A 25,954-nucleotide genomic window follows, 5' to 3' on the forward strand; every position below is an offset into this window, starting at 1 on the left:
GTTGAGTTGTATAAGTTCTTTATATATTTTAGATACTAACTCTTTATTCAATATATCATTTGGAAATAACTTCTTCCATTCCACAGGTTGTCTTTTAGTTTTGCTGATTATTTCTTTTGCTGCGCAGTTTTTGTTTTTTGTTTTTCTTTTGCTGTAGTACCAGTTTATTTTTGCCTTTGTCTCCCTTGCCTGAGTAGATAAATTTTGCTATGGCCAATGTCAGAGAAATCACTACCTGTGCTCTCTTCTACAATTTTCATGGTTTCAGGTCTCACATATAGGTCTTTAATCCATTTTGAGTTTGCTTTTGTGTACAGTGTAAGAAAGTGGTCCAGGTATAAGAATCTTAAGAGCAGAGAAGTTATGGTTAGTAAAAATGAGGTAGTAGCCACCCTCCATTTAATACAGCATGGTACTTAGAGTGTATGGATTCTAATAGAAAAATGGACAAAGGATTATAATGAAAGGTCACTGTAAAGCAAACATGAGACTCTTAGACATACAAATACTAGTTTGACTTTACTTACTAAATTAGTTAAGGTCAAGCTAGGCTGCCATACAAATGAATACAACTAAGGGGTGCCTGGGTGGCTCAGTCAGTTGAGCGCATCTGATTCTTGATTTTGGCTCATGTCATGCTCTTAATTTAGTGAGTTTGAACCTGATGTTGGGCTCTACGCTGACAGCATGGAGCCTGCTTGAGATTCTCCCTTTCTCTCAGCCCCTCCCCTGCTCGCACCCTTTCTGAAAAATAAGTAATAAATAAAAAACTTAAAAAAAAAATAAAAAGAACACAACTAACAGCTTAAAACAAAGTTTTCTCACTTGCCCGGTCTGATAAGGGTTGAATAGCTTTCTTCCATCTTGTAGCTATTTGGATCACTGGTCTCCTCTGGCATAGCAACCCTTGACTGCCTTGGAGGAAGTAATATGTCACTTGTGTTCCCATTATGCTGGCAAGAATAAGTCGTTAGGCTCCTACCTAAATGTATAAAGGATCAGGAAAACACAATCTAGGTGTGTGTCCAGGGGAAAATAAAAAAGGCTACGGTGTTGCCTTTGCCACACTCAGAAGTTCAAAAATGAAGCTAGATAACAATACTATTTTGCCTATCAGAGCAGAATCTCTGCCAATTCCACTTATAGGAATTTATCCTATAGATGAACTAAGATATATGCAAACATTTTTTGTAAAAGGGGTGGATTGGAAATCTTGAATGTTCATTAGAAGGGGCTGCATCAAATTATGATGTATCCATACAATGGAATACCATGCACTCATAAAAAAGTATAAGGAAGCTCTTCATGAAGTGATATAGAATAGGCTCTGTGATACACAACTAAATGAAAAAAATCCCCAATATGTAGAACATTTTAATATTTGGATAAAAAAAAGTATGTATTGCTTGCACACATACGAAAGAATCTCCTGATAAAACCAACCAACCAACAAAACCGATTGCATTGCCTCCAGAAGGGGAACTGAGGGGGGAAAATTTTACTGCAGACCCTATTGTACGTTTTGAATTTTTAGTCATGTCAATATATTACCTATTCAAAATTTTAAGTTTATTGGGAGGGTATGAATTCAGACTGCCACTGTGTGACCTTGACAAGTTGCTTCAGCTTTCAGTCTCAGTGTGTCCATTAGCAAAAGGGAGTTATTAGTGCCTGCACTTGCAGGGTTGAGAAACCAATTGCTCTATTTCTAAAGGAAATTGTAATTGATTTGGGTATGTTTTAATCACACTGATCTAGGAGTATTAAAGCCAACAGGAACAGCTTGTTGGTCAGGGAAAGCCTCTAAGGGGACATTTAGTACCTGGGAGTTTTCTCATCATAAAGGCTTTAGGAGAGTGCTTGGCTTCTCTAAAGAACACGGAAGCTGCAATACCAAAGGAAGACAGCAGTTGCACAGCAGTCCAACAGTGCGAAGAGTAGGAAGATCATGGAAACTTTCTATAAGGACTTCAGCTTCCAGCACTGGAATGACACTTAACAAGATCCCTCTAGGTACAGTATGGAAAGAAAACTGTAGCATAGCAAAATAGAAGCCAGCCCTTTTTAGAGATTGTCACACCAATTTTTAGCTTGAACCCTCCCTCTCCTTCCCAAATTAGCATCGAGTTTAAAAAACATTTTTAAAAATGTTTTTCTAATTCATGCAAGGACCAAAGAACCAAGAGAAAAAAAATTCTCAAGACTAAATACTATACATTTTATTTCCTCTCAAATTGACTCTGCCATTACAATTTTTGGTAGGTTACGGTACTTGGCTTCCTTTTTAGTGTATTATTAGGTGACAAAAGATAACAGGTCCATTTGTTAGTTTAGTAAACATTTATTCCTTTAGTCAAACCACCTCTACACATAAAGTTAGGTATGGTTTAGGATCTTTCTGAGTGAAAAAAATTCAGATCTAAAGGGGTTTTAAGCCGTTTTTCTGGAAATCACCTCAGCCTTAAACCCTTGAAAAAAAATAAAAACTGGTTCGAAGACAACCAGCAATTAGATTTTGAAATCATACTAGATTACATCAGCAAACTTAGAACTGGGTCAATTCCTCTTTATTTGCTACACACTCAAGCTCACCCTGGGAAACTAACTTCATCTACTGGAAGACAAGAATGTGGTGGTATGCTTAACATCAAGCTGGGCATAAATGATGGCTTGGCGAGTTTATGGAATGACAAGGATTTTGAGGGGTTAGAGCAAAGATGAGAAGGGACTGTGGAAAACACATTAAGGATGATTGTAAACTATAAACTTGTACTGACACCAACTACAGGACTTTTCTCAGTAGCCTGTGGGAGTGGGTAAGATGGGTTAACCCAAGAGAACATACTTTGCTAATGGGTTCAAAATGGTCACGAACACCCATTAACACCATTCAAATGATAAAGCATTTAAAACTCTGATCTAAGCCAACTTTTTTACCCTAACACTTAAGAGGTTATGATGGCCACCAGTTTCCCAATCCTAGCATTAGATGGGTTACTAGCTTACAAATCTCAAGGTAAAGTCTTCTCATTTACCCAATGTTCAATTTCCATCAGTTTTAACGTAAATCAGTGTAAATACCATTACTGACTGCTTTGTAGGAAATTCGGTATTCTACAGAACCCATGGAGTCATGGAATAGAACCAGGAGCCTCCACCTTTTATGTGATACTCACTCAATGGTACTGTGTAGACCAAGGCAATTTTGCTTTGGTTAAGCAGGATTTATTTTCATTTCTAAGAAAATCCTCTTGCAACAGGTTTATTCAATTCACCTAAAAATGGTGGCATTTTTAACTATTCTTTCAGAAGCAGCAGTTACATGAATCGGATATTGGACTCAACCTAAAAATGTGGTTCCCAGTTAACATTTTTCTGCATATCATCATGATAAAAGATTAGGATATTCTTCACGTTTCCAAGCAAAATCCAATTTAAAAAGCTTGTTCTTACCAACCCCCTAAGAACAAACATTTGAGAGTAAACCAGCAGAGCATAACATCACCCCAATGAAGCTGTAGGTTTCATTACATGCACCAACAAATCTACATGGCTAGCTTCTGCATTCCACTTTTACAGAATTTATTTTACACCTATTATACCAAACAGCATTTAAACACTGACATATAAACTCCCTAATAAGATAAAGCAAAAGACACAAGTGTTTATCTTATTAGAAACAAGATACACCATCACTTATAGTCTTCAAACATTATTGCACTTTAACTTTCATAATTTGACAATGCATTCATGGAACAATCTGCAGACAACTAATTTTAACAGACAAATTAAAGAACACTTTTAAGCAGACATGACTGTCCTAAATTGTTTATTAGGTAAGAATTTTACAAACATTACTTGTATTAACGGTAACGGTGGAGCTGGAGAGTATTGCGTCTTCTCCAAGCCGCACGGCGAGAACCACCAATAGTGTGGTGGAACTTGTGACCCTTTCCGAGGCCACGGCTCTTGCGGCCTGCAGATGTCAGCCCTCGCATCTCCCTGTGCTTGTGGACTGGTTTGGTGATCCACTGGGTGTCAGGATTTCTTCTGATAGCTTTATGGAATGGATCGATAAGGATAACCTCAAAGAATTTGTATGTGGAATCTTCGCCAACCCAGTAAGAATTCAAGACTCTCAGAGCCCCACAGTGGCGTCCAGCTCGCTCCTAGAATAGGAAAAAAAGACCCAAGGTCAGCCTTCCATTTCCCATAGTAGGAAATGAGGAAGTCTCTTTAATTTACACACTAGACAAAGACATAGGCCGTTCACTTAAGCACTCAAGTATTTTACTAAGCATCTCCCCAGAGGCTAGGACCCAAAGTATAAGGAAGACTTACTAAAATAACCCATGTAAACATTCTTAGGATTGATTTGAAACCGTTGTCTATTATCCCCCTCTCCGATGTATGGCCAACAAAATTGAGGAACCTTATCTTTTCCTAACACAACTGAGGGATCAGCAAACCTTTCATGTGAAAGGTAATATTTAGCCTATTATTTTAGGCTTCGCAGGCCACAATGGTCTCTTGAGTGTAAGTCGTTTTTGCCTTTTCTTTTAAAAACAAAAATAAAACAGGGGCGCCTGGGTGGCGCAGTCGGTTAAGCGTCCGACTTCAGCCAGGTCACGATCTCGCGGTCCGTGAGTTCGAGCCCCGCGTCGGGCTCTGGGCTGATGGCTCGGAGCCTGGAGCCTGTTTCTGATTCTGTGTCTCCCTCTCTCTCTGCCCCTCCCCCGTTCATGCTCCGTCTCTCTCTGTCCCAAAAATAAGTAAACGTTGAAAAAAAAATTAAAAAAAAAACAAAAAAAACAAACAAAACAAAAACAAAAATAAAACATTTTTAGCTTACAGAGGGCAACGAGGCCCTTGTTTGGTCAACCTCTGGGACAGAGTACAGCTTCATTTACTAACCGAGAAAGACAACTTATGACCGGAACATAGAAAATTAGCCATATCAATAAATGCACAGCTTATACGCATCTGGGAAATGTGCTCTTTAAGACAAAAGTTTACCGCCCTTCAAAAGCTCAGGTTCCAAGGTTCACACTAATCATAAAACACTTTCCGTTATACACAAAGACAGGTTAGTAACAAAGACTCTTGGGACAGCAACACTTTACCAAGACTGAAGTAAAAATCACAAACCACGTTTTAAACACAACGGGGCTCAAGTTATCAATCAGAGTCCTCCACCATCTCCAGGTGATCGATACAACTGCTACTAAAAGATCACTTACCTCTGCAACAGACTGGAGGCTTCGGGCAAACTTCAGCTGGTTGACACCGTGATGGACAGGCTTGCCATAGGTAGCACCCTTAGGAACTGGGCGTTTGCGGCCACCACGTCGCACACGAATCCGATATATGACATAACCTGTACAAACAAATTTACAGTGGCCTTGTAAAAGACGTAAGAATGGAAGACTCCATGACTTGCCACTAAATGCTGCAACATCAAATACATTTCAGATCATAAGCCGCATATGTATCCGATGAAAGTAAAACAAATACCCATGTAAGACTTATTCTAAAAATGAACACATTCCAGGGTGTTTCAAAGTACTCTACGTTGATCACACAGGGAGATTAACTTCTCATTCCCACTTTATGCTGTTGTTTTGCTTCAGTCCAGACTCCTACAGATTTGTAATCTAAGACACTCTCGCTACTTTAGACGACTCTGTCCAGGGTTTACCCGTCAGCAACCTCCGGGCTTTTTGCTAAGCCGAAGGCAGTTACCAACAAAGCCTTAAGTGATGGAAGGCACTGGGGCATATACCTCTAATTACCGGTTTCTAGAATTTCCCCAAGAACAAACTTTATTTAAGCATCCACGCGGAGTCCGCTCACCTTGCTTGGCCTTGTAACCCAGTCTGCGCGCTTTATCGGGCCTGGTTGGGCGGGGGGCCCTGTGGAGCGCAGAAAGCTGGCGATACTGCCAGCAGCGCACCCTGAGAAGAAAGCGCATTACGTCGGACTGCTTCTTCCTCCATAGTTCCTGGATGTACTTGTAAGCGCCCATCTTGGCTTACCTTTGAACTAAAAAACATCATGCATTTAAAATATGGCAAGATTGCGTCCATCTTAGTTCCCCACCGGCCAGAAGGGAACCACGGAGGCTGAAAATGGCTATGCAAGAAATGCAAAGGCTAGCCAGCCCAACCCCCACTTCCGCGCCCAAGGAAAGCAGCGCTGTCACCTCTGCGACCCCAGCCCGGAGCAGCGCAGAGAAGCAATCGGTACGTTTTTGTTGGACACATGAATGGCATTAGACTTGGGCATTGATGGGGGCTGAGGGCTGCGGCAGGCGGCGTCCCCGAGGGCTTGGCCTGCAAAGAGAGCTCGCAGACACGACAGGGAAGAAGTGCTACAGCCGCTGCCTCCAAGGTTAACTCTTGAGGAAGAAGCCCTTACTCCACCCAACCCGCAGGCCTCGCTTTAAGACCCTCTAGGCCCGGCCTCCCATCCCTCAGCCCCATGCTTCCTTTCCCTTCACGCTCCAGGCCCCGCTCGAATTCGCGCCGCCATCACATCATCGCCCCAGCCCATTCCGGGGGCCGCCTCTCCACGCCCGCGCAGCCCCGCATCCTGATCGAACTCGCGCCACACAGAAGACAGGAGGAGCTCCGAGGACGCAGGGTCCCCGAGTCTGGATGGCCGAGTCGAAGGGAGATCAGCGGCGGATGAAACAGCGAATACCACCAACACAGCCTACCTGATGGCTGCCGCCAGACGGAAAGGAAAGAGCCTTTCTCCCACAGTCCTTTTTGGGCTCCTCCCCTACATCGGCGAGCCTCTTTCCGGTGAAAAGCTGTGGCCTTATGGGACATGTAGTTCCAGCAGCGAGCCTAGTGGGCGGAGTTCGGTCGGGATTGGGCGCAGCCTCCGCTATTGTCCCGCCCCCTGTTCCTCAGGGGGTGAGTTTGAGAGGCAGGGGCAGCTCAAAGGGCGAGAGTGGGTGGCTGGGCCTCTGCCGGCGAGCGTCCGTGACAGTGCTGCAGCCGGGAGGAGGCAAGTTGGGGGCGGGGCTCTGGTGGCCGAAGCCAGTGGTGGAGCCGCGCTGTTCGAGCGCCGCTGATTTTGGAGTCTGCGGAGGTGTACAGGTCTGTGCCTTGAGGTCCGAGGGACCGCCTCACGCACCGTAGGCTTTCCACTTGAGATCCGGGGCGAATTCCCCAGTGCGGCGCTGTCCGTGCCCCTTTTCCCTCTAGTCTGAGCCCCGAGGCTGTGTGACAGACCCTCGCGACGCTGCCCGAGGCTCTGTGGCAGACCCCCACGACGCTGCCCCAGCCACCAAATAAGACGTTCGGGGTGTCAGGGCTTCGCGGGTGGGGGCGCGCGCCTCGCCTTCGGGCTTCAGCCTCCGCAGGCCCCGGTTCGGAGGGATTTTGCCCTAAAGACGGTGGGAGGGTGGGGAACTGGGGGGCTAGGGAGGGGAGCACGGGCGGCTGGGCGCCTTTCCATGACCGTGCCTTTCCTCTGTACCGACTTTCTCCCAGATTTGCTACGTCAGAATCATAGTTTTTATAGAAAGGCAAAATATTTATTTTTGCCCAAAATAGTATGACCTGCTTGGCAGGTGCGAGCGTTTCGGGAAGAAATGCCGAGAAAATGCATTTTGCTGCGTTCTTTGTTGAAAAATTGTTTACCAGTTTTTTGCGTCTCCAGAATATTTTCATTTTTGATGCAGTCACGTAGTTTACCATTTAATACCTGTTTGGGTTATTTCCCCCCCTTATTACCTTTTTGTTTGTTTGTTTATTAATCGTAGCTTTACCATTCCAAGAATCCTCACATGGATCATTGATTCAGTCAGCAAATATTGATGAAATGGTTAATACGTGCCAGGTAGTGTCCCAGCTTCTGGGGATGCAGCAGTAGTCAACGTGAAAATTCTAGCTTTCTTGGAAATGGGCAATAAACGTAAATCAGATATGTATTATATTTGGTGATAAGTACTAAAGAAACATTTAAGGGAGGGAAGGGATAGTGAGTGTGGGCGTCAAAATTTTTGGAAGGAATATTCAGGATAAGTCTTCCTGAGAAATAACATTTGGGAAAAAAGACCTGAAGGATGTAAGCCTTAGAGATGTAAGGACTGATTTTAATCAAAAGGAAAAGTGCTGGAGGCTAGAGTATGCCTGGATTCATACAAAAACAGCAATCTGCCACAAGGGAAACTAGCCTATGATATGAGGTGAAGGTTCTTAGGAGGACTTTGGGTTTTCACACTGTCTGAATTCAAAAACTATTGGAAGATTTTGAGTTTATTCATCTCTACACCCAACATGGGGCTGGAACTCAGGAGCTGAAGATGAAGAGTCACATGTTCTTTTGACTGAGCCAGCCAGGCACCCAAAAAGTATTGGAAGATTTCAAGCAAACGGGTGACTTCTTGTGAGGCCACAAGAGGGGAAAAAGTTGAAGCAGAGAGACTAGGAGGTTGTATTAGTTTCCTTGTGCTGATTACAGAAAATATACTGGCTACGACAACACAAATTTGTTCTCTTACACAGGTCAGATATCTCCGTAGGCTAAAATCAGATTGCTGCGTTCCTTTTATGTATTTTTTTTAAAGTTCATTTATTTTTTTTAATTTTTTTTTCTTTTTTTAAATTTTTTTTTTTCAACGTTTATTTTATTTTTGGGACAGAGAGAGACAGAGCATGAACGGGGGAGGGGCAGAGAGAGAGGGAGACACAGAATCGGAAACAGGCTCCAGGCTCCGAGCCATCAGCCCAGAGCCTGACGCGGGGCTCGAACTCAGGGACTGCGAGATCGTGACCTGGCTGAAGTCGGACGCTTAACCGACTGCGCCACCCAGGCGCCCCAGAATAATCTCCCATTTTGAGGTTCTTAATTTAATCACAGCCACAAAGTACCTTCTACTGTGTAAAATAAAATACTCGCAGGTGTTGGGGATTATGACCTAGGCATCATTGAGAGACCAGGTAAGGGAAGATAGTGCCTCTGACCACTGATGAGTGGTGGAGGTGGTAAGTAGTCCAGCGCAGGATGTGTTTCAAAGGTAGAGGATTTACTGATGGAGCAGATGTGGGGTGTGAGAAAAATGAGTCAAGAATGACTGATTATAAGGGCCTGGGTGGCTCATTAGTTAAGCATCTGACTTTGGCTCAGGTCGTGATCTCACGGTTGCTGGGTTTGAGCCCAGCTTTAGGCTCTCTGCTGAGAGGGAGGAGACGGCTTGGGATTCTCTTTTTCTCTCTCTTCCCCCCCATCTCTCTGCCCCTTAATGACATGTACTTTCCCTCTCTCTCTCTCTCTCTCTCTCTCTCTCAAAATAAATAAACTAAAAAAAAAGAATGACTGATTATAAAAAAATTTTAATTAAAAAATAAAAAAGGACTCAGTCTGTAGAGCATGTGACCCTTGATCTCCTGGTCATGAATTTGAGCACCATGTTAGACTACAAAGTTGGTTGAATCATTTGGAAAGAAGTTCTGGCAATGTGAGTAATCGCTAATTTCCAAAATTAGCTTTTGCAGTTTTGTTTCTTAATTTGTTTCCTAGCAGTTTTGCAAGATTTGGACTGGTATTTTCCAATTGATTTTGAGATTCCTGAGGGCAGGTATCATTTCTGGTTTTGCCCCCTAGTTTGTCCCTCACGCCTGGCATTTTGGTAAAACTTCAGTAAATATTTACTGAATGAATAAAAGAATGGAAGGCTGGAATCTGCTTATTATATTTTATTTGCAATATTGTTTACAAAACTTTAATGTATGTTTATGTGAAATGCTTTCATATGTGGGTAAGTAAAAGTGTTGCACACAGTACATGATGTTTGCATAGATAAATAAATAAATACACAGTGTAGATGCTTTCCCTACATGAAGCTTCATAATATGATCTATAACATCTATGATCTTGTTTCAGTATTAATATTATTTTGGTAGCATGAAAAAACTTGTGTTTTACTTATAAAAGTAGAATGATTTCCCTAGAAAAATGCAAGTACTGACAGTTTGGGGCGGTGGTTTCTGACAGCTCTTTAAAGGGAATATTGACCAAGCTCAGTGTTTTACACAGGAATGGATCAGGTCATGTTTTTATTCTCTAGCAACATTATTGATTAGCCTGGAAAGCAAAGCAATATGTAGTTAAGACTGCATTGAATTTTCCCTGTTAAGCATGTTCTCTCCAGTCGTTTGTATCAGATGAAGATGAATAGGTCACAGACTGAATTTTATTGTCCAGCAGTTACTTAGGGTGTGGACTGTACCAAGTAGTTCTAACTAGTGCTTTTGTACTAATCTCAGTATTAATAATCTCAGATGCAGTTTCTGGGTAAGCAATTTCTGCTGTCATAGCTTCAGAGTGTTGAAAGGAACCTTAATGGTCATCCATCTACTCTGGAGCCTTTCAAACACTTGAAAGCTATATTTATAAAGGAGGCTTGGCCACCCCCAGGATCTATTCATGTGATTTACTGCCCATTCAGGGTACTGCAGATGACCTCCTTTTTGTGTTGGAAGGAAATGGTGCATATTTATTATGTTTGGGAATTGTGATACATTATAATACTTAAAGAACTAAGCTGCTAGTAGTTTTTCATTTGTAAATCTGAGTATATAAAAGTGTGAGAACCACTTCCATACATGTAATGTAAGTCCCCACCATCATGATCATATATAGAAAATCGTTTTTGTGTGAATGTTTAATGTTATTTGTTCAAAGCCTTACATTAAATACTAATGTTATTTTGTTTTATAAGTTCATACTTGATGGTAGCAGGTCACTTGAAGAACTTAGAATGTTTCAGCTATGCTTTGATTAATGACATCTATTCTTTCATCTTTGTTTTGTTTCTCATGGTATGATATATTTAACATGGTTTACTCTGTTTTATCTTGTTTCCTTCCTTGTAAAATATCTTAAAATCCATACCTAGTGTTTGAGTAACCTCTATTCAGTTATTTGTACTGTTTGCCCTTGATGGAGATTCTCTGATATACCTAAACAACTTCCCCAGTTTATTTACACACACACACACACACACACACACACACACACACACACACACAGAAATTCAAACTGATGGGTGTTTTTAACACACTTCATCCATTAATCCTAATATCAATGAGTGATCAAAGTACAATTGTAGTATGCCACTTTTAAAGCAGATATATTGGGGCACCTGGGTGGCTCGGTCACTTAAGTGTCTGAATTTGGCTCAGGTCATGATCTCCTGGTTCTTGAGTTTGAGCACCTCGTGGGGCTCTGTGCTGACAGCTCAGAGTCTGGAGCCTGCTTCAGATTCTGTGCCTCCCTCTCTCTTTCTGCCCCTCCCCCACTAATGCTCTTTTTCTCTCTCAAAAATAAACATTAAAAAAAATTAAAGCAGATATATTAAAACCATTTCCAAAGACTGATATATTTAATTTCTGAATTTCTCAGGATTCTGTTGGTTTCAGCATTTTCCCAGTTTGATACAGTCCCCAGAACTTGGATTAGCCTCCATTTTACGGAGTGTGTGTGTTGTGGGGGGGATGGGTGGGGAGGTCTGTTGCTATTAATAATTTTTTTTTCCTTTTAACTGCCTGGTTCACTTAACTACAGTATGTACCTGCCCTTTTAAACAACTTGTATTTGTTTGAAGGTTGATATAATGTGTGGTAAAGGGACATTTTCATATTGAACAGGAAGAGGAGAGAAGGTAAGTATTGGTATTTAGAAATTCTGCTGGGACTGAGACATTTTTAGAGGAAGAGAAATAATAATAGAAAAATTAGAATTTAGATTCCAACAGCAACCTTTTCTGACAACAGAATTGTTGTAGAGATAGTGCCATCATTTTTCTTATCCTCTGTCAGATTTATTTTTTATCCTTTTGGTGACATGTGGTCAAGTGGCAACTCCCTTTAAATTTTCACTATTATCACTAAAAACCTTTTTTAAAAAACGTTAAAGATTCAGTGGCATCATAACTTAGAGGAGACCACAATATACAGAAAGTGTAGAATCCTATGATAAATGAGATGACATTAGATTAATCATAAATTTAGAGGTATGTGTAAAAAATGTTTTACAATAGGCCATAGTTGCTGACATAGCAGATACCTACCGTAGATTATCTATATTACACAAAGCTCTCCAATTACAAATAAAGGCTGAGAATTTTTCTATTGCAGTTTTGTTGAAAATATATTTATAAAAAAGAGGGGCGTCTGGCTGACTACCTTGGTAGAGCACGCAGTTCTTGATCGTGGGCTGTTAAATTCAAGCCCCACGTCAGACTCTGCACTGACAGCACGGAGCCTGCTTGGGATTCTCTGTGTCCTTCTCTCTTTGTCCCTCCCCCTCTCATCCCCCCCCCCCCATAAATAAACATTAAAAAAAAAAAAGTCCCTTAAGAGACATAGTTCTTGTGGAAACAAGTGATAAATATTCTTGGGAAGATTTGGAAGGATCCCAAGCATGCCACCTAGGAAATAACGGTTGCATTACGTAAGTGATGATTATTTCTCTACCAGTAAAATGTAATGGACTGCTCTGGAAATGAGTGCTGTGTTATTACAGTGCTACAATAATCGTAGCATTAAAATTGTTCCTGTCAGCAGATTAGTGTCGTGGCTGATTTGGGTCATAAAGTATTATAGACTTGAGAAAATAGAGAAGAGTTATAGGAAGTTCATTTGTTGCTTAATATTTGTTGCTTAATATTGTGTTGGTAAAACACAACAACAACAACAACAATAACACACACACACACACACACACACACACACGATAGTGATGCACAACACACATGCACATGCAGAAAGGTACCTGGCAACCCTTTGAATGCTCACCTGTACTTTCTTGGCGTAGTTGTTTCTGCCTTGAAGGAGTCATGGCATCCCTTTTAGTCTGAGTTACTGCATGTTCTGTACTTCTTAAGAAGAGAATTGGGGGAAATAAGGTGGTGGAGATGGCAGAAGGCAGTGTGGAAATTTTAATTCCTTTCTCAAGTTACTCTGTTGTATTCAATGAACTTTTTTTTTTTTCCCTTTCTGCCCTGGCTTCTGATGCCTTGACTTCTGGGAAATCAAAGCTTTGAGGAGAATGAAGAAAATATTACCTGGTCTTGCCGTTCCTTGGATATGTTAAGAAGCTAGGAGAAAGGAGTTTTCACTTTCTTTCTGGTTTAAAGTGCCTGAGCAATTTTTCTAGCATTAAGAAGTGTGACTCAAAAAGTAGTATGACCAAGTGGCTACCAAAATCCAGTTTCTCACTCTCTTCATAAAAATTGATGAACTTAATAGCATTAATGTTTCTCTAAAAAATTAGGATCATTCTCTATCCAAATTTTTGTCTTCCTGTCTCCTTAAAGTTTTGCTTAAATGTTGATTTTTCCAGGTAAATCTTGAGCAGGAAGTGTCTTTCAAGAACTGGTTTCATCTAGGATTTGACTCAGATTCCTGTAGACATAATCAATGTTGACGTATTCTTTGTATAAAATGTGGGTTTTTAAAAAAAATAAACATGTATTTATATCTATATGTATTCTTGTGTTTATCTAGATTAGCTCTGCAAAAATATTGAAGAAACTGGTAACTGATTGTTCTAAAGGAGCAAATGGCAGACTAGGAGTGGGGTTTGGAAGCATATGCTTTACTGTATATATATATATTTTTTTATTTTTGAAATTCCCCCCTCTGTGTGTATGACTTATTTAAACATAGAAAGAAAAAGGATTTGAACAGTGTACAGTTTCACAGATCTTCTCTTCTCTTCACAGTGACATCCTGAGAGAAGATGGGAAAGGGCTGCAAGGTTGTGGTTTGTGGCTTGTTATCTGTGGGGAAAACAGCAATTTTGGAGCAGCTCCTTTATGGGAATCATACTATTGGTAAGACTTTTTTTGTCTGGTTTCTCTGTAGGTTCTTGGAAATGCTCGGTGTCTTTTGTTGGTCATGCTAACCTAAAGGTGCATGATGGTACACGAAAGTGAGGTGTAATCCAGAAGGACGTAAAGGGTAGTAGAAGTCAACAGAGATTGAAAGCCAGGGGAATGGGGGTAAATAGGGGAGAGAAAAAAAATCTTAGTTATTGAAATTCAAGAGTATTTGCTGTAAGTTACAACAGGTAAGAAAACAAATGTGTGTGTGTGTAACCTTTTATATATGTGGTTTCCTGTGTATTTACGTAATGAATAGTTGTCTCAGAGTCATAGAATCACTGACTTGAGAACAGACTGAATGATCTCTCATTCAGGTTTCAAACATGACTTCCCAGTACTGTTGTATGAGTTGTAAAAATGGGAGAAATAGCTGTTTGCTCTAATATGACCTAATTTTGTGAATTGGGTTATATCATTCATTTATGCATTCATTGAGTTAAATGATTACTAAATACGGCTGTGATGAGGCTTTGTGAGGGTACAGAGGTGAAAAGGACAGTATCCCTGGCTTTTTTTATTTCATTTTTTATTTTAATTAAAAAAACTTTTTTTTAATTTAGACAGCAAGCACATGCAAACAGGGGAGGGGGGTGGAGAGAGAGAGAGAAAGAAAGAGAATCTTAAGCAGGCTCCATACTCAGAGCCTGATGTGGGGCTCAATTCCACAACCCTGGGATCATGACCTGAGTTGAAATTGAGAGTTGGACACTCAACCAACTGAGCCCCCCAGGTGCCCCAGAGCACATTTCTATCGTACTTTTATTAACCATTTTGATGAGCTCTGCTTCTCTTCTACCTTCCCAAAATAATATTTAACAATTTTGGTTTTGTTATGATGCTGGTGCCAGCAGTTCTGAAACCCTTTGGTTTCAGAATCTCTCCTGCCACAAATGCTGCACTATTACCTCCTGATTCTAATTTATGCCTGTGCCAAAATAAATTATGTCTGGTGGAGAAAATCCCTTGACCCTCTTAAAACCCCAAACGGGGGGCGTCTGGGTGACTCAGTTGAGCGTCCGACTTCGGCTCAGGTCATGATCTTACAGTTTGTGATTTCCAGCCCCGCGTCAGGCTCTGTGCTGACAGCTCCGAGCCTGGAGTCTGTTTCAGATTCTGTGTCTCCCTCTCTCTCTGCCCCTCCCCTGTTCACACCCTGTCTCTGTCTCAAGAATAAACAAACATTTAAAAAAAAAAAAAAAACCCAAACAGGTTTTGTTTAGGTTTTATTGTTCAATATTTTTACTGTGTTAGAAATAAAACTGAGAGGGGCGCCTGGGTGGCGCAGTCGGTTAAGCGTCCGACTTCAGCCAGGTCACGATCTCGCGGTCCGTGAGTTCGAGCCCCGCGTCAGGCTCTGGGCTGATGGCTCAGAGCCTGGAGCCTGTTTCCGATTCTGTGTCTCCCTCTCTCTCTGCCCCTCCCCCGTTCATGCTCCGTCTCTCTCTGTCCCAAAAATAAATAAACGTTGAAAAAAAAAAATTAAAAAAAAAGAAAAGAAATAAAACTGAGAAATTTTAAAATTTCTTAGATAATACATTTATTACATGCTAAGATAACATTTTTATGAAAAATTATATTTCAAAAATTTGGTGTGAGGATGAGCATTGATTTACATTTTTTAAAAAAATTTTTTTAACGTTTATTTTTGACACAGAGAGAGACAGAGCATGAATGGGGGGAGGGTCAGAGAGAGAGGGAGACACAGAATCAGAAGCAGGCTCCAGGTTCCGAGCTGTCAGCACAGAGTCTGACGCGGGGCTCGAACTCACGGACCGTGAGATCACGACCTGAGCCGAAGTCGGACGCTTAACCGACTGAGCCACCCAGGCGCCCCTGATTAACATTTTTTGAAAATCTAATGTCCAGCTTACTAGAAGGCAGCTGGATTATGTCTACTAGCTTTTGTATTTAATCAGTTGTGGTATGTTTTTTTTAGTTGAAATATATGAAGAAAACCTGGCCTCATACAGATAAATCATTGGAAGAGGTAGTATGTTAATAGCCTTTCCAGATTATCGTGGATATTCTTTTTTGGTATTTCACTAAAACTCAACATGTGGTGGTTACTCAAAGGTTATTGCGATATGGAATCTGAAACCACATCAGTGAACTATCCCCACTCTTACATTAAAATCTCATTGATCTATCTTGGACTATGAATGGAATTAAAAAAAATTTTTTTTAATGTTTTTATTATTTTTGAGACAGAGAGCGTGAGTGGGGGAGGGGCAGAGAGAGAGGGAGACACAGAATCGGAAGCAGGCTCCAGCAGCACAGGGCCTGCCGTGGGGGCTCACAGACTGTGAGATCATGACCTGAGCTGAAGTCAGACAGTTAACTGACTGAGCCACCCAGGCACCCCAACGAATGGGATTTTTACCCAACAGTGGTTTTTTAACATCGTAAATGGGCCATTTGAAAAATGCTGGCTGACTGAGATAAGCGGATCTTCCAGGTAACATTTATTAATATCATCACCAGTCTTATCAGCACTGGGAAGCTACTGAGTTCATGGGGATAGATACAGTTCTTATTTTCACTTTCTTGAAAGCTCACATTTCATCATTGACAACAAATAGTGTCAGTTATTTTCCTTGAAAACCATAGGCTCCCTTAATTCATTTTTTTAATTATTAAAAAAAATGTTTATTTTTGGGGGCAGGGGTAGAGAGAGAGAGAGAGAGAATCCCAAGAAGGCTCCATCCTGTCAGTGCAGAGCCTGACTTGGGGCTTGAACGCGAGCTGAAATCAAGAGTCAGTCACTCAACCTGAGTCACCCAGGTGCCCCTTCCTTAATTCATTTTTGAGAAAATGTCTATTAAATACCCCCAAATAACATAGTTTTCCTGTCATTCCTTCTTCTTCTTCTTTCTTCTTCTTTCCTCTTATTCTTCTTGTTCTTCTTCTTTTTTTATTTAAGAGAGAGAGCACACGAGCAGGGGAGAAGGGCAGAGAGAGAGAGAGAGCGCAAGAATCTTAAGCAGGCTCCACGCACAGAGCCTGATGAAGGGCTCAGTCCCAGGACCCTGGGATCATGACCTTAGCCAAAATCAAGAGTCAGTTGCTTAACTAACTGAGACACCCTGGTGCCCCTGTCATTTCGTCTTTAAAAAAAAAAAAAAAGGTGGCTACTTCAGTTTGCCGCTCAAACCCAAGAGCTTTTCCTCCAGACAATTACCACAATTCATTATGCAGAAATACTTTATGCACACTCCCATTAATCCCATGGAATATTAAAAAATGTAAGTATGTATACTCAAGGATTGAGATTTAATAAAGTCAGTAATTTTTAATGCTTCATGAAGGGCATTCGTAAGTGAAATTGGCTTTTTTTTCCCAAAGTGCAAATGTGGTGAAAAATACAACTAATCCAGTTGGTGCTTTTCCTTGATTTGTATTAAGGTGCCAGCAGTTTTATCTACCATTGCTTTTGCATCATCAGTGCAAATGTCAACACAGTGGAAAAGAAAAATGTCTTAGATCATTATGAAAATAGTTTTGCCCACATGGATTCCCTGAAAGGAGACATCAAGTGATCTTAGACCATAGTTCAAGAGCTGCTGGCACATGTAAATATTCTTAGCTGAGCAATGTTCTGTACTATGGTTGTTTCTTTGTTTTTGTTATTCTGGAGGCTAATATTTGCTTTGTTATTTCTTTAGTTTTGTTTATACTTTTTGCTAATTCTTCTACATGTATACATATTTCTCAGTTTTTACAAAGTCAGCTATACCAGATATTCTCTTTTTCTCCCCTTGGCCATATCCTTCCAGGAGCTAGTGATCCTCTTATCCAGGCCTATTACACAGCTATCACTGTGGAGCTTTTCTTTACCTTTCTTTCTTCCTGGGTTTGAGTTCCTGTTTCTTAGGTATCTTGTCATCTTCTTTGGGTTTATGCCGTTTTGGTGAAGCATATCTTTCAGGACTTTTTATGGGTTTTAGAGGTTGTACAAAGGAACGGAGCATCAGGTCATGACAGCCCTTAAAATGCCCTCTATGCCTGGTACATGGTAGTAATCCTGGGGCTTCTGAATAATGATATTTACTGTTGTCCGTGTGATTTCCTGTACCTCTGTGTTAGGGTCTGTTTTCTCGATCTGATATCTTCCTCTTGATGATTATGCGCTAACGTTGATGGAAAGCCTCTTCAAATAGTTACCTGAGGAAACATACATGATACATTTTTTTAGTCTTCATATGTTTGAAGATGCCTTTTACTCTCAAAATTATAATTTTGATGGATATAGAATTCCAAACTGAGAATAATTTCCATTCAGAATTTTGCAAGCATTGCTCCATTATCATCTTTCTTCTTTTACTATAAAATTCATCATACACATAGAACAATTCATAAAACATATGTATGGCTTAATAATTATAAAACAAATCTTTGTAATCTCCATGCAGGTCAAAAAGTAGAATATTGAGGCACTTCAGTAGCTGCCAATGTTTCTCTCTCCAGTCACAACTCAGCCCTTCCCTTGACTTTTGGTTAATCATTCCCTTATTTTCTTTATAGTTTTTCCATCTATATATGTATCACTAAATGATATAGTTTATTTTTGCCAGTTGTTTACTTTGTCAGTGGAATCATACTGTATACAATTCTTCAGTTTTTGTCTTCTTTTGCTCAGCGTTATATTTGTAAGATACATCCGTACTGTTGTAGGTAGCTGTAGTTTAAACTTCATAAATTACGGTATTTTATTATATGAGTATCCCTAAATTTATCTCTTCTATTTTGGTGAACATTTTGATTAATTCTAGTTTGGGGCTATTAGAAATAATGCTATTATAAACAGTCTGGTACACTTATCCCAGCTATTATATAGACAGTTCCTGGCTTATATATGTAGGAGTGAAATTGCTGGTTCATAGAGGATGTGTGTTTTCAATTTTACCAGATTCTCTTCTTGCTTCCAGTGTTGCTTTTGAGAAGCTGGGAGCCATTGTGATTCTTGACACTTTGGATGTGGAAGCTTTTGTGGCCCTTTTTTTGTGTTGTGAAATTCACAGTGGTGTATCAAATTACCTTTCACCAATGGTACTGGGCACTCAGTGGGTACTTGCAACATGGAAATGAATGTTCTTAAGTTCTGAATTATTTTTGGAGGCTTTCCCTCCTCTATGTATTTGTTCTCTTTTCTGGAACTCTCTTTTGGATGCTGGACCTTCCGGACTAGTTCTCTAACTTTTAAGTTTCTCTTCTGTCTTCCATCTCTCAATATTTTGTTTCACTTTTTGAATATTCCTCATCTTTATATTGCAGCCCTTCTGTTGAATTTGCACTTCTTAGAATCCTGTTCTTATTTCATGGATGCCCTGTCTTATCCCTTTTAGTAAATACTGGGTAGTGTTTTTGTTTTCTTTGCATAGTCTTTTCCCTCTAAGGTGTTCTGCTCTTTCTTTCTTTCTTTTCTTTCTTTTCTTTCTTTTCTTTCTTTCCTTTCTTTCCTTTCTTTCCTTTCTTTCTTTTCTTTTCTTTCTTTCTTTTTTTTTTTTTTTCTTTCTTTCTTTCTTTCTTTCTGTTTACTTTTGAGAAAGAGAAAGAAAACACCCAAAAGTTGGGGAGTGGCAGAGAGAGAGGGAAACACAGAATCTGAAGCAGGCTCTAGGTTCCCAGCTGTCAGCACAGAGCCCAACACAGGGCTTGAACCCACAAACCGAGATCATGACCTAAGCCACAGTCAGACACCCAACTGCCTGAGCCACCCAGGCACCCCTAGGGCGCTCTTTTCTGATTTTTGGTCTTTTTTTCCTGGAGTGTCTGGTAATTCTTGGTTATCTGCTCTTAATTAAGAATGGAGAACTAAAAAGCTAAATGAAAGCTCTAAGTGTGTGGATAGGGTTTATGACTTGGAGCTTCACTATAAGGTGATCTGGGTGGCGCATTTGCTCGGGGAACCCTGGATATTAGTATATTTAGGTATTTTCCTTTTTTACTGGCCATATTCTTGTACCTAAAGAATAAAGACCTGGCTGCCAATATTTTGGGAGTAAAGGGAGCATGTTACTCAACTGCCCCGTTTTCACTGTGGAACTAATACCCTCTATCCTACGGTCCAGGCATACTCTGTTTCACCTTCTCCAGAGATTGCTCCCTTAGTCTTCTGCTGGTGTGGGGGGAGGGGTAGTTGCTCAGTAGCATACAGTGGGAGAGGAGATCGAGTGGATGGAAGAGCTATGGCTTCAGTTGATTTATAACGTACAAAATATTAAAAGGCTTAAATTTGAAGGTGGAGGGTGGGGGAGGAGGACCAGCCTGACTTTTGGTGGATAAAACATCCACCATGATAAAAGTCTGGGTAAGTTTGCCGTTAAATTTTTTTTTTTTTAATTTTTTTTTTCAACGTTTATTTATTTTTGAGACAGAGAGAGACAGAGCATGAACGGGCGAGGGGCAGAGAGAGAGGGAGACACAGAATCGGAAACAGGCTCCAGGCTCTGAGCCATCAGCCCAGAGCCTGACGCGGGGCTCGAACTCACGGAACGCGAGATCGTGACCTGGCTGAAGTCGGACGCTTAACCGACTGCGCCACCCAGGCGCCCCAATTTTTTTATAATCAAAGCCCAATAAGTTTGTGTCTTAATAGAATAACCTTTAATTTCCCTAAGGTAGCTTAATTTATCACAGGATTGTACATATACTCTAAGCTAAGAATAATTTTTCCTTATTAAACTTTAAACACATTCCTTAATATAAAGAATTATAGTGGGATGCCTGGGTGGCTTAGGTAAGCGTCTGACTTCGGCTCAGGTCATGCTCTCAGTTTGTGAGTTCCAGCCCCGCATCAGGCTCTGCACTGGTGGTGTGGAACCTGCTTAGGATTCTGTGTCTCCCTCTCTCTCTCTCTTTGCCCCTTTCCCCTTGAGCTTTCTCTCTCTCCCAAAATAAATAAATAAACTAAGAAAAAAATAATGATAGCGATAAAAGTATTTGGTTTCTCCTGTTCCAATCCGTTTATCATTATTTGATGTTCCTTTCAATCTAATACTTGATGGATTTTTTATTTAATACTTACAGATATTTTATGTAAGGAACCTTTAACAAATCATTCAACAGTATTTAGGTTGTTTAGGAAAACTATAGCAAGAGTTTTCAAAAACCTATACAAGCATACCTCATTTTATGATGGCATGTTCTGCTGATACTGTGTTGTTTACAAATTTAAGGTTTGTAGTGACCCTGAGCAAGTCCATCGGTGCCATTTTTTCCAACAGCATTTGCTCGCTTTGTGTCTGTGTGTCACATTTTGGTAATTCTCACAATAGTTCAAACTTTTCCATTATTATTATTTTTGTTATCTTGATGTACAATCAGTGGTGTTTGATGTTACTATTATAATTGTTTTGGTGCATCATGAACTGTGCCCATATAAGACAGTGAACTAAATAGATAAATGTTGTGTGTGGTCTGGTCTGACTGTTCCACCAAATAGGCTGTTACCCCATCTCTCGCCCTCTCCTCAGACTTCCCTATTCTCTGAGACACAACACCATTGAAATTAGGCCACTTAATAACCCTACAGTGGTCTCCAAGTGTTCATATGAAAGGAAGAGTTGCACATCTGTCACTTTAAATTAAAAGCTAGAAATGATGAAGCTGAGTGAGGAAGGCATGCGGTAGCCGAGATAGGCTGAAAGCTAGACCTCTTGCACTACTTAGTCAAATTATGAATGCAAAGGAAAGTTCTTGAAAAAAATTAAAAGTGCTGCTCCAGGGGCGCCTTGATGCCTCAGTTGGTTAAGCATCCCAAGTCTTGATCCCGGTTCAGGTAATAATCTCAAAGGTTCTTGGGACTGAGCTCTGTGTTGGGCTTTGCACTGACAGGGTGGAGCCTGCTTGGGATTTTCTCTCCTCCTCCTCCTCCTCCTACTCTTCTTCTTTCTCTCTCTCTCTCTCTCTCTCTCTCTCTCTCTCTCTCTTTCTGTCTCTCTCTCTGTCTCTCTCTCTCTCTCTCTCTGTCTCTCTCTCTGCCCCTCCTCTGCACTCTCTTTCTTCTCAAAATAAGTAAACTTTAAAAAAAAGTGCTGGGGTGCCTGGGTGGCTCAGTTGGTTGAGTGTCCAACTTCAGCTCAGGTCATGATCTCACAGCTTGTGAGTTCTATCCCCGCATCAGGCTCTGTGCTGACAGCTCAGAACCTGGAGGCTGCTTCAGATTCTGACTCCCCCTTTTCACCTCCCCTTCTCGTGTTCATACTCTGTCTCTCTCAAAAGTAAACGTGAAAAAAAAAAAAAAACCTGCTGCTTCAGTGAACACACTGATTGCCTTAGTGCTGATATGGGGAAAGTTTTAGTGGTCTGGATAGAAGATCAAAGTAGCCGTACAGCATTCCCTTAAGCCAAAGCCTAATACAGAGCAAAGCCCTAACTCTTCAATTCTGTGAAGACAGAAAAGGTGAGGGGGCTGCAGAAGAAAAGTTTGAAGCTAGCAGAGGTTGTTGGTTCAAGAAGTTAAAGAAGCCATCTTTATAACATAAAAGTACAAAGTGAAGTATCAAGTGTGGTTGTAGAAGCTGTAGCAAATTATCCAGAAGATCTTGCTAAGGTAACTAATGAAGGTGGCTACACTAAACAATAGATTTTCAGGGGCACCTAGGTGGCTCAGTCGGTTGAGCGTCTGACTTCGGCTCAGGTCATGATCTCACGGTTTGTGAGTCTGAGCCCCGTGTAGGGCTCTGCTGACAGCCCAGATCCTGGAGCCTGCTTCGGATTCTGTGTCTCCCTCTCTCTCTGCCCCTCCCCCACTCATGCTCTGTCTCTCTCTCTCTGTCAAAAATAAATAAACATGAAAAAAATTTAAAAAAAAATAAACAATAGATTTTCAGTGTAGATGAAACAGCCCTACGTTGGGAGAAGATGCCGTCTAGGAGTTTCATAGCTAGAGAGAAGTCAGTGCCTGACTTCAAAGTTTCAAAGGACAGGTTGACTCTCATTAGGGACTAATGTGGCTGGGGCCTTTATGTTGAAGCCAGTGTTCATTGACCATTCTGAAAATCCTAGGGCCCTTAAGAATTAGGCTAAATCTACTCTGCTTGTAATCTCTAAATGGAAAAACAAAGCCTAGATGAGAGCATATCTGTTTACAACATGGTTTACTGAGTATTTTAAGTTCACTGTTGAGACCTACTGCTCAGAAAATAAAGACTCCTTTTAAAATATTATTCATTGACTATTCATTGACTAGTCACCCAAGAGATCTGATGGAAATGTACAACAAGATTAATGCTTTTATACCTGCTAATACAACATTCATCCTGTAGCCCATGGATCAAGGAGTCATTTTGACTTTTAAGTCTTACTATTTAAGAAATATATTTATTTTGTAAGGTTATAGCTACCATAGGTCATGATTCCTCTGATGGATCTGGGCAGAGTATAGGTTGAAACTTTCTGGAAAGGATTTACCATTCTAAATGCCATTAAGAACATTTATGATTCATGGGAAGAGGTCAAAATACCAACTTTAACAGGAGTTTGGAAGAAGTTGATTCCAATCCTCAAGAATGCCTTTGAGGGGTTTAAGACTTCAGTGGGAGAAGTAACTCTGGATGTGATAGAGCAAGAGAACTAGAATTAGAAGTGGAACCTGAAGATGGGGCTGAATTGTTGCAATCTCATGGTAAAACTTTGCTGGTGAGAATTTGCTTCTTCTGAATGAGCAAAGAAAGTGGTTTCTTGAGATAGAATCTACTTCTGTGAATGTGCTGTGAAGATTGTTGAAATAACAACAAAGGATTTAAGAGTATCACATAAACTGAGCTGATACAAGCAGCAGCAGGGGGGCACCTGGCTGGCTCATTTGGAAGAGTGTGTGACTTTTGATCTGAGCATTGTGGGTTTAGCCCCACATTGGGTGTAGAGATTACTAAACAAACAAAAACAGGGGCGCCTGGGTAGCTCAGTCGGTTGTGTGTCCCACTTCGGCTCAGGTCATGATCTCACAGCTCGTAGTTCGAGTCCTGTGTCAGGCTCCATGCGGACAGCTTGGAGCCTGCTTTGGATTCTGTATCTCCCTCTCTCTCTGTCCCTCCCCCACTCATGTACTATCTGTCTGTCTGTCTGTCTGTCTCTCTCCCCTTCAAAAATAAGTGTTAAAATTTAAAAAAAAAAAAAAAATTTAAAAACAAAACACAGCTTAAAAACAAGGTTTGAGGGGAATGACTCCAATTTGTGTGTGTGTGTGTGTGTGTGTGTGTGTGTGTGTGTCTGTCTCTTTTTTTTTTTTTTTTTTTAAGATTTTATTTTTATGTAATCTCTATACCCAACATGGGGCTCGAACCTACAATCCTGCGATCAAGAGTTGCATGCTCTACCAACTGGGCCAGCCAGGTGCCCCAGATTGACTCCAATTTTTGTAAGAAGTTCTGCTGTGGGTAAAATGCTATCAAACAGCATCGCATGCTACAGAAAAACTCTCTGTGAAAGGAAGAGTCATTTGATGTGGTATACTTCATTGTTGTCTTATTTCAAGAAATTGTCACAGCCACCCCAGCCTTTAGCACACTGATCAGTCAGCAGCCATAAACATTGAGGCAAAACACTCCACCAGCAAAAAGATTACAGCTCCCTGAGCTGTAATGGTGATGGTTAGCATTTTTTAGCAAGAAAGTATTTTTTAAAGTGTAAATTTTTTTTAGACATAATGCTATTGCACGCTTAACTGACCATTGTACAGTTCTCTGAAAGGGAGAGAACTGTATATGCACAATGATCTCCAAAGGCCAAAGGAGACAGAAGACTGAAGAAAAAGGCCAACAAGTTCAGCTTGACAAGAAATTGTTTACTAAAGGGACTAGTAGACAGAAATGTGTCTTGGGTAGCTACAAGTAGGTCTCTGCAACCCCACCTCCCATAAGACCTGCTTTTACAGCCCTAGCGGCTGAGGAGTACAGGCTGGGAGACCACCTGGGAAGAAATGTTTGAGAATCATAGTAGTATCTCCAGAGTAGATCAAGGACGTTAGCCCCAAGGATATGGTTAAACAGAAAAAGTGTGCGTGGGAGGTGGGGAGGACTGTGCTTAAGAAGGCTTCAGATCACAGAGCAGTCATCATGGCAGATTTGTCCAAGATGGTGTTAATTTGGTTCACACCTTGCGCCTCTCCAGTCTGGCTCTTATAATCTCCCATGCCCACCTCTTTTGCAGTATTCCCTGAGCCATCAGAGAGGGGCTCTTGGCAGTAGGTTTCTTTACCAGACTGTGTTCAAGTTGAAGACCTAAACCACAGCAGCAAACAGCAACAGAAGAGACCTATGAAAGGGGAGCAAACCACATATATAGCATGAATCCCATTGTAAACTGTCCATGTATGTCCATGTCCATTGTAGAAAAGGGTTTCCTTCACCAGAACAAGAGAAGCAGCAGGCTAAGGATAAAAGAATAAATGTTTAGTAGGTACTTGTCTGGGGAGATCCTCTCCCTTTATTGAGAAGATTCTAGTACCTTTGCCCTTTGTCAGGAGCACAGAGGTGGCCTGAGGTGCATGAACGGGAGGGACCTATCAGACATGTTGCCCAAGAGCCAAAGAGTCTATCTGTACATGTAAAATTCAAGGTGCTGCAAACAACCATGTTAGGTAGCTAACTAGAGTGCCTGTCTGGAATTTGTTATATTGACTGTTTTGGCCCCAGCTCCAGTAGGATCAGCAGGGACCGCTTCAGCTGTCTGAGACATTTCTCACACTCTAATAAGAAATAGCCTATCCATTCTGGGGAAAGTTGTCATTCTAACCCCGTTCAAGTGTCCCTTTGCCCAGGAGGATGGGCTGAGCAGTCTGGAGCCTCAGTTGTCTCTGGGCTGCTGTGAACTCAGCAACCAGCCTCTCAGGCCTCATTTTCTGGATGGCACTAGCCCTAGGCATGCTGGTTTTGGTACCTAACCATGAGTATGGGGTGGTGCTACAGCTAGTCTCTGTCAAATTTAACAAGTGTGTGGCTTCTGGAAAGGCTTGTCCATCCATGCAACTGTGGTATCTGTAAGAGAGTTCTGAGTTGAGCTTTAAGAAGGCCATTCGAGGGGTGCCTGGGTGGCTCAGTCACTTAAGCA

General features: G+C 41.1%; 2 protein-coding genes across 6 annotated transcripts in view; one reads left to right on the forward strand and one right to left on the reverse strand.

Annotated features, from left to right (window-relative positions):
• Positions 1–2,268: 2,268 nt before the first annotated feature.
• Positions 2,269–6,790, reverse strand: RPL15 (ribosomal protein L15). Of its 2 annotated transcripts, none has more exons than XM_030329302.1 (4): positions 6,719–6,790; positions 5,854–6,042; positions 5,241–5,377; positions 2,269–4,169 (listed from the first exon to the last, which is right to left on the reverse strand). In XM_030329302.1, the coding sequence occupies exons 2-4, from the start codon at positions 6,023–6,025 to the stop codon at positions 3,864–3,866; spliced, it is 615 nt and encodes a 204-aa protein (XP_030185162.1). In that variant the 5' UTR covers positions 6,026–6,042; positions 6,719–6,790; the 3' UTR covers positions 2,269–3,863. The 2 variants fall into 2 exon arrangements, with proteins under 2 accessions (XP_030185162.1, XP_032450552.1); XM_032594661.1 differs by having other exon boundaries at positions 6,203–6,727.
• Positions 6,791–6,925: 135 nt separating this feature from the next.
• NKIRAS1 (NFKB inhibitor interacting Ras like 1) overlaps positions 6,926–25,954 on the forward strand; it is a 39,352-nt gene continuing 20,323 nt past the window's right edge. The window contains exons 1-2 of one of the 4 annotated variants that reach the window (XM_030329303.2): positions 6,926–7,106; positions 13,742–13,852. In XM_030329303.2, coding sequence (XP_030185163.1) covers positions 13,759–13,852 — 94 coding nt within the window. In that variant the 5' untranslated portion in view covers positions 6,926–7,106; positions 13,742–13,758. Of the gene's footprint in view, positions 7,107–9,406; positions 9,473–13,741; positions 13,853–24,838; positions 24,844–25,954 lie in introns of those variants that run through there. The other 3 variants (XM_030329305.1, XM_030329306.1, XM_032594662.1) reach the window with 3 other exon arrangements.

Source organism: Lynx canadensis, chromosome C2, assembly GCF_007474595.2.
Source record: "Lynx canadensis isolate LIC74 chromosome C2, mLynCan4.pri.v2, whole genome shotgun sequence".
NCBI classification, from domain to species: domain Eukaryota; kingdom Metazoa; phylum Chordata; class Mammalia; order Carnivora; family Felidae; genus Lynx; species Lynx canadensis.

What these genes read in the sequence shown, in the direction of transcription:
- RPL15 (XM_030329302.1), bottom strand. Translation starts at nt 6,025, where the DNA reads ATGGGCGCTTACAAGTACATCCAGGAACTATGGAGGAAGAAGCAGTCC. An exon ending in GGGTTACAAGGCCAAGCAAG is followed by an intron (nt 5,378 to 5,853) that starts GTGAGCGGACTC and finishes TTGTTTGTACAG; the next exon opens with GTTATGTCATATATCGGATT. An exon ending in GCCTCCAGTCTGTTGCAGAG is followed by an intron (nt 4,170 to 5,240) that starts GTAAGTGATCTT and finishes TTCCTATTCTAG; the next exon opens with GAGCGAGCTGGACGCCACTG.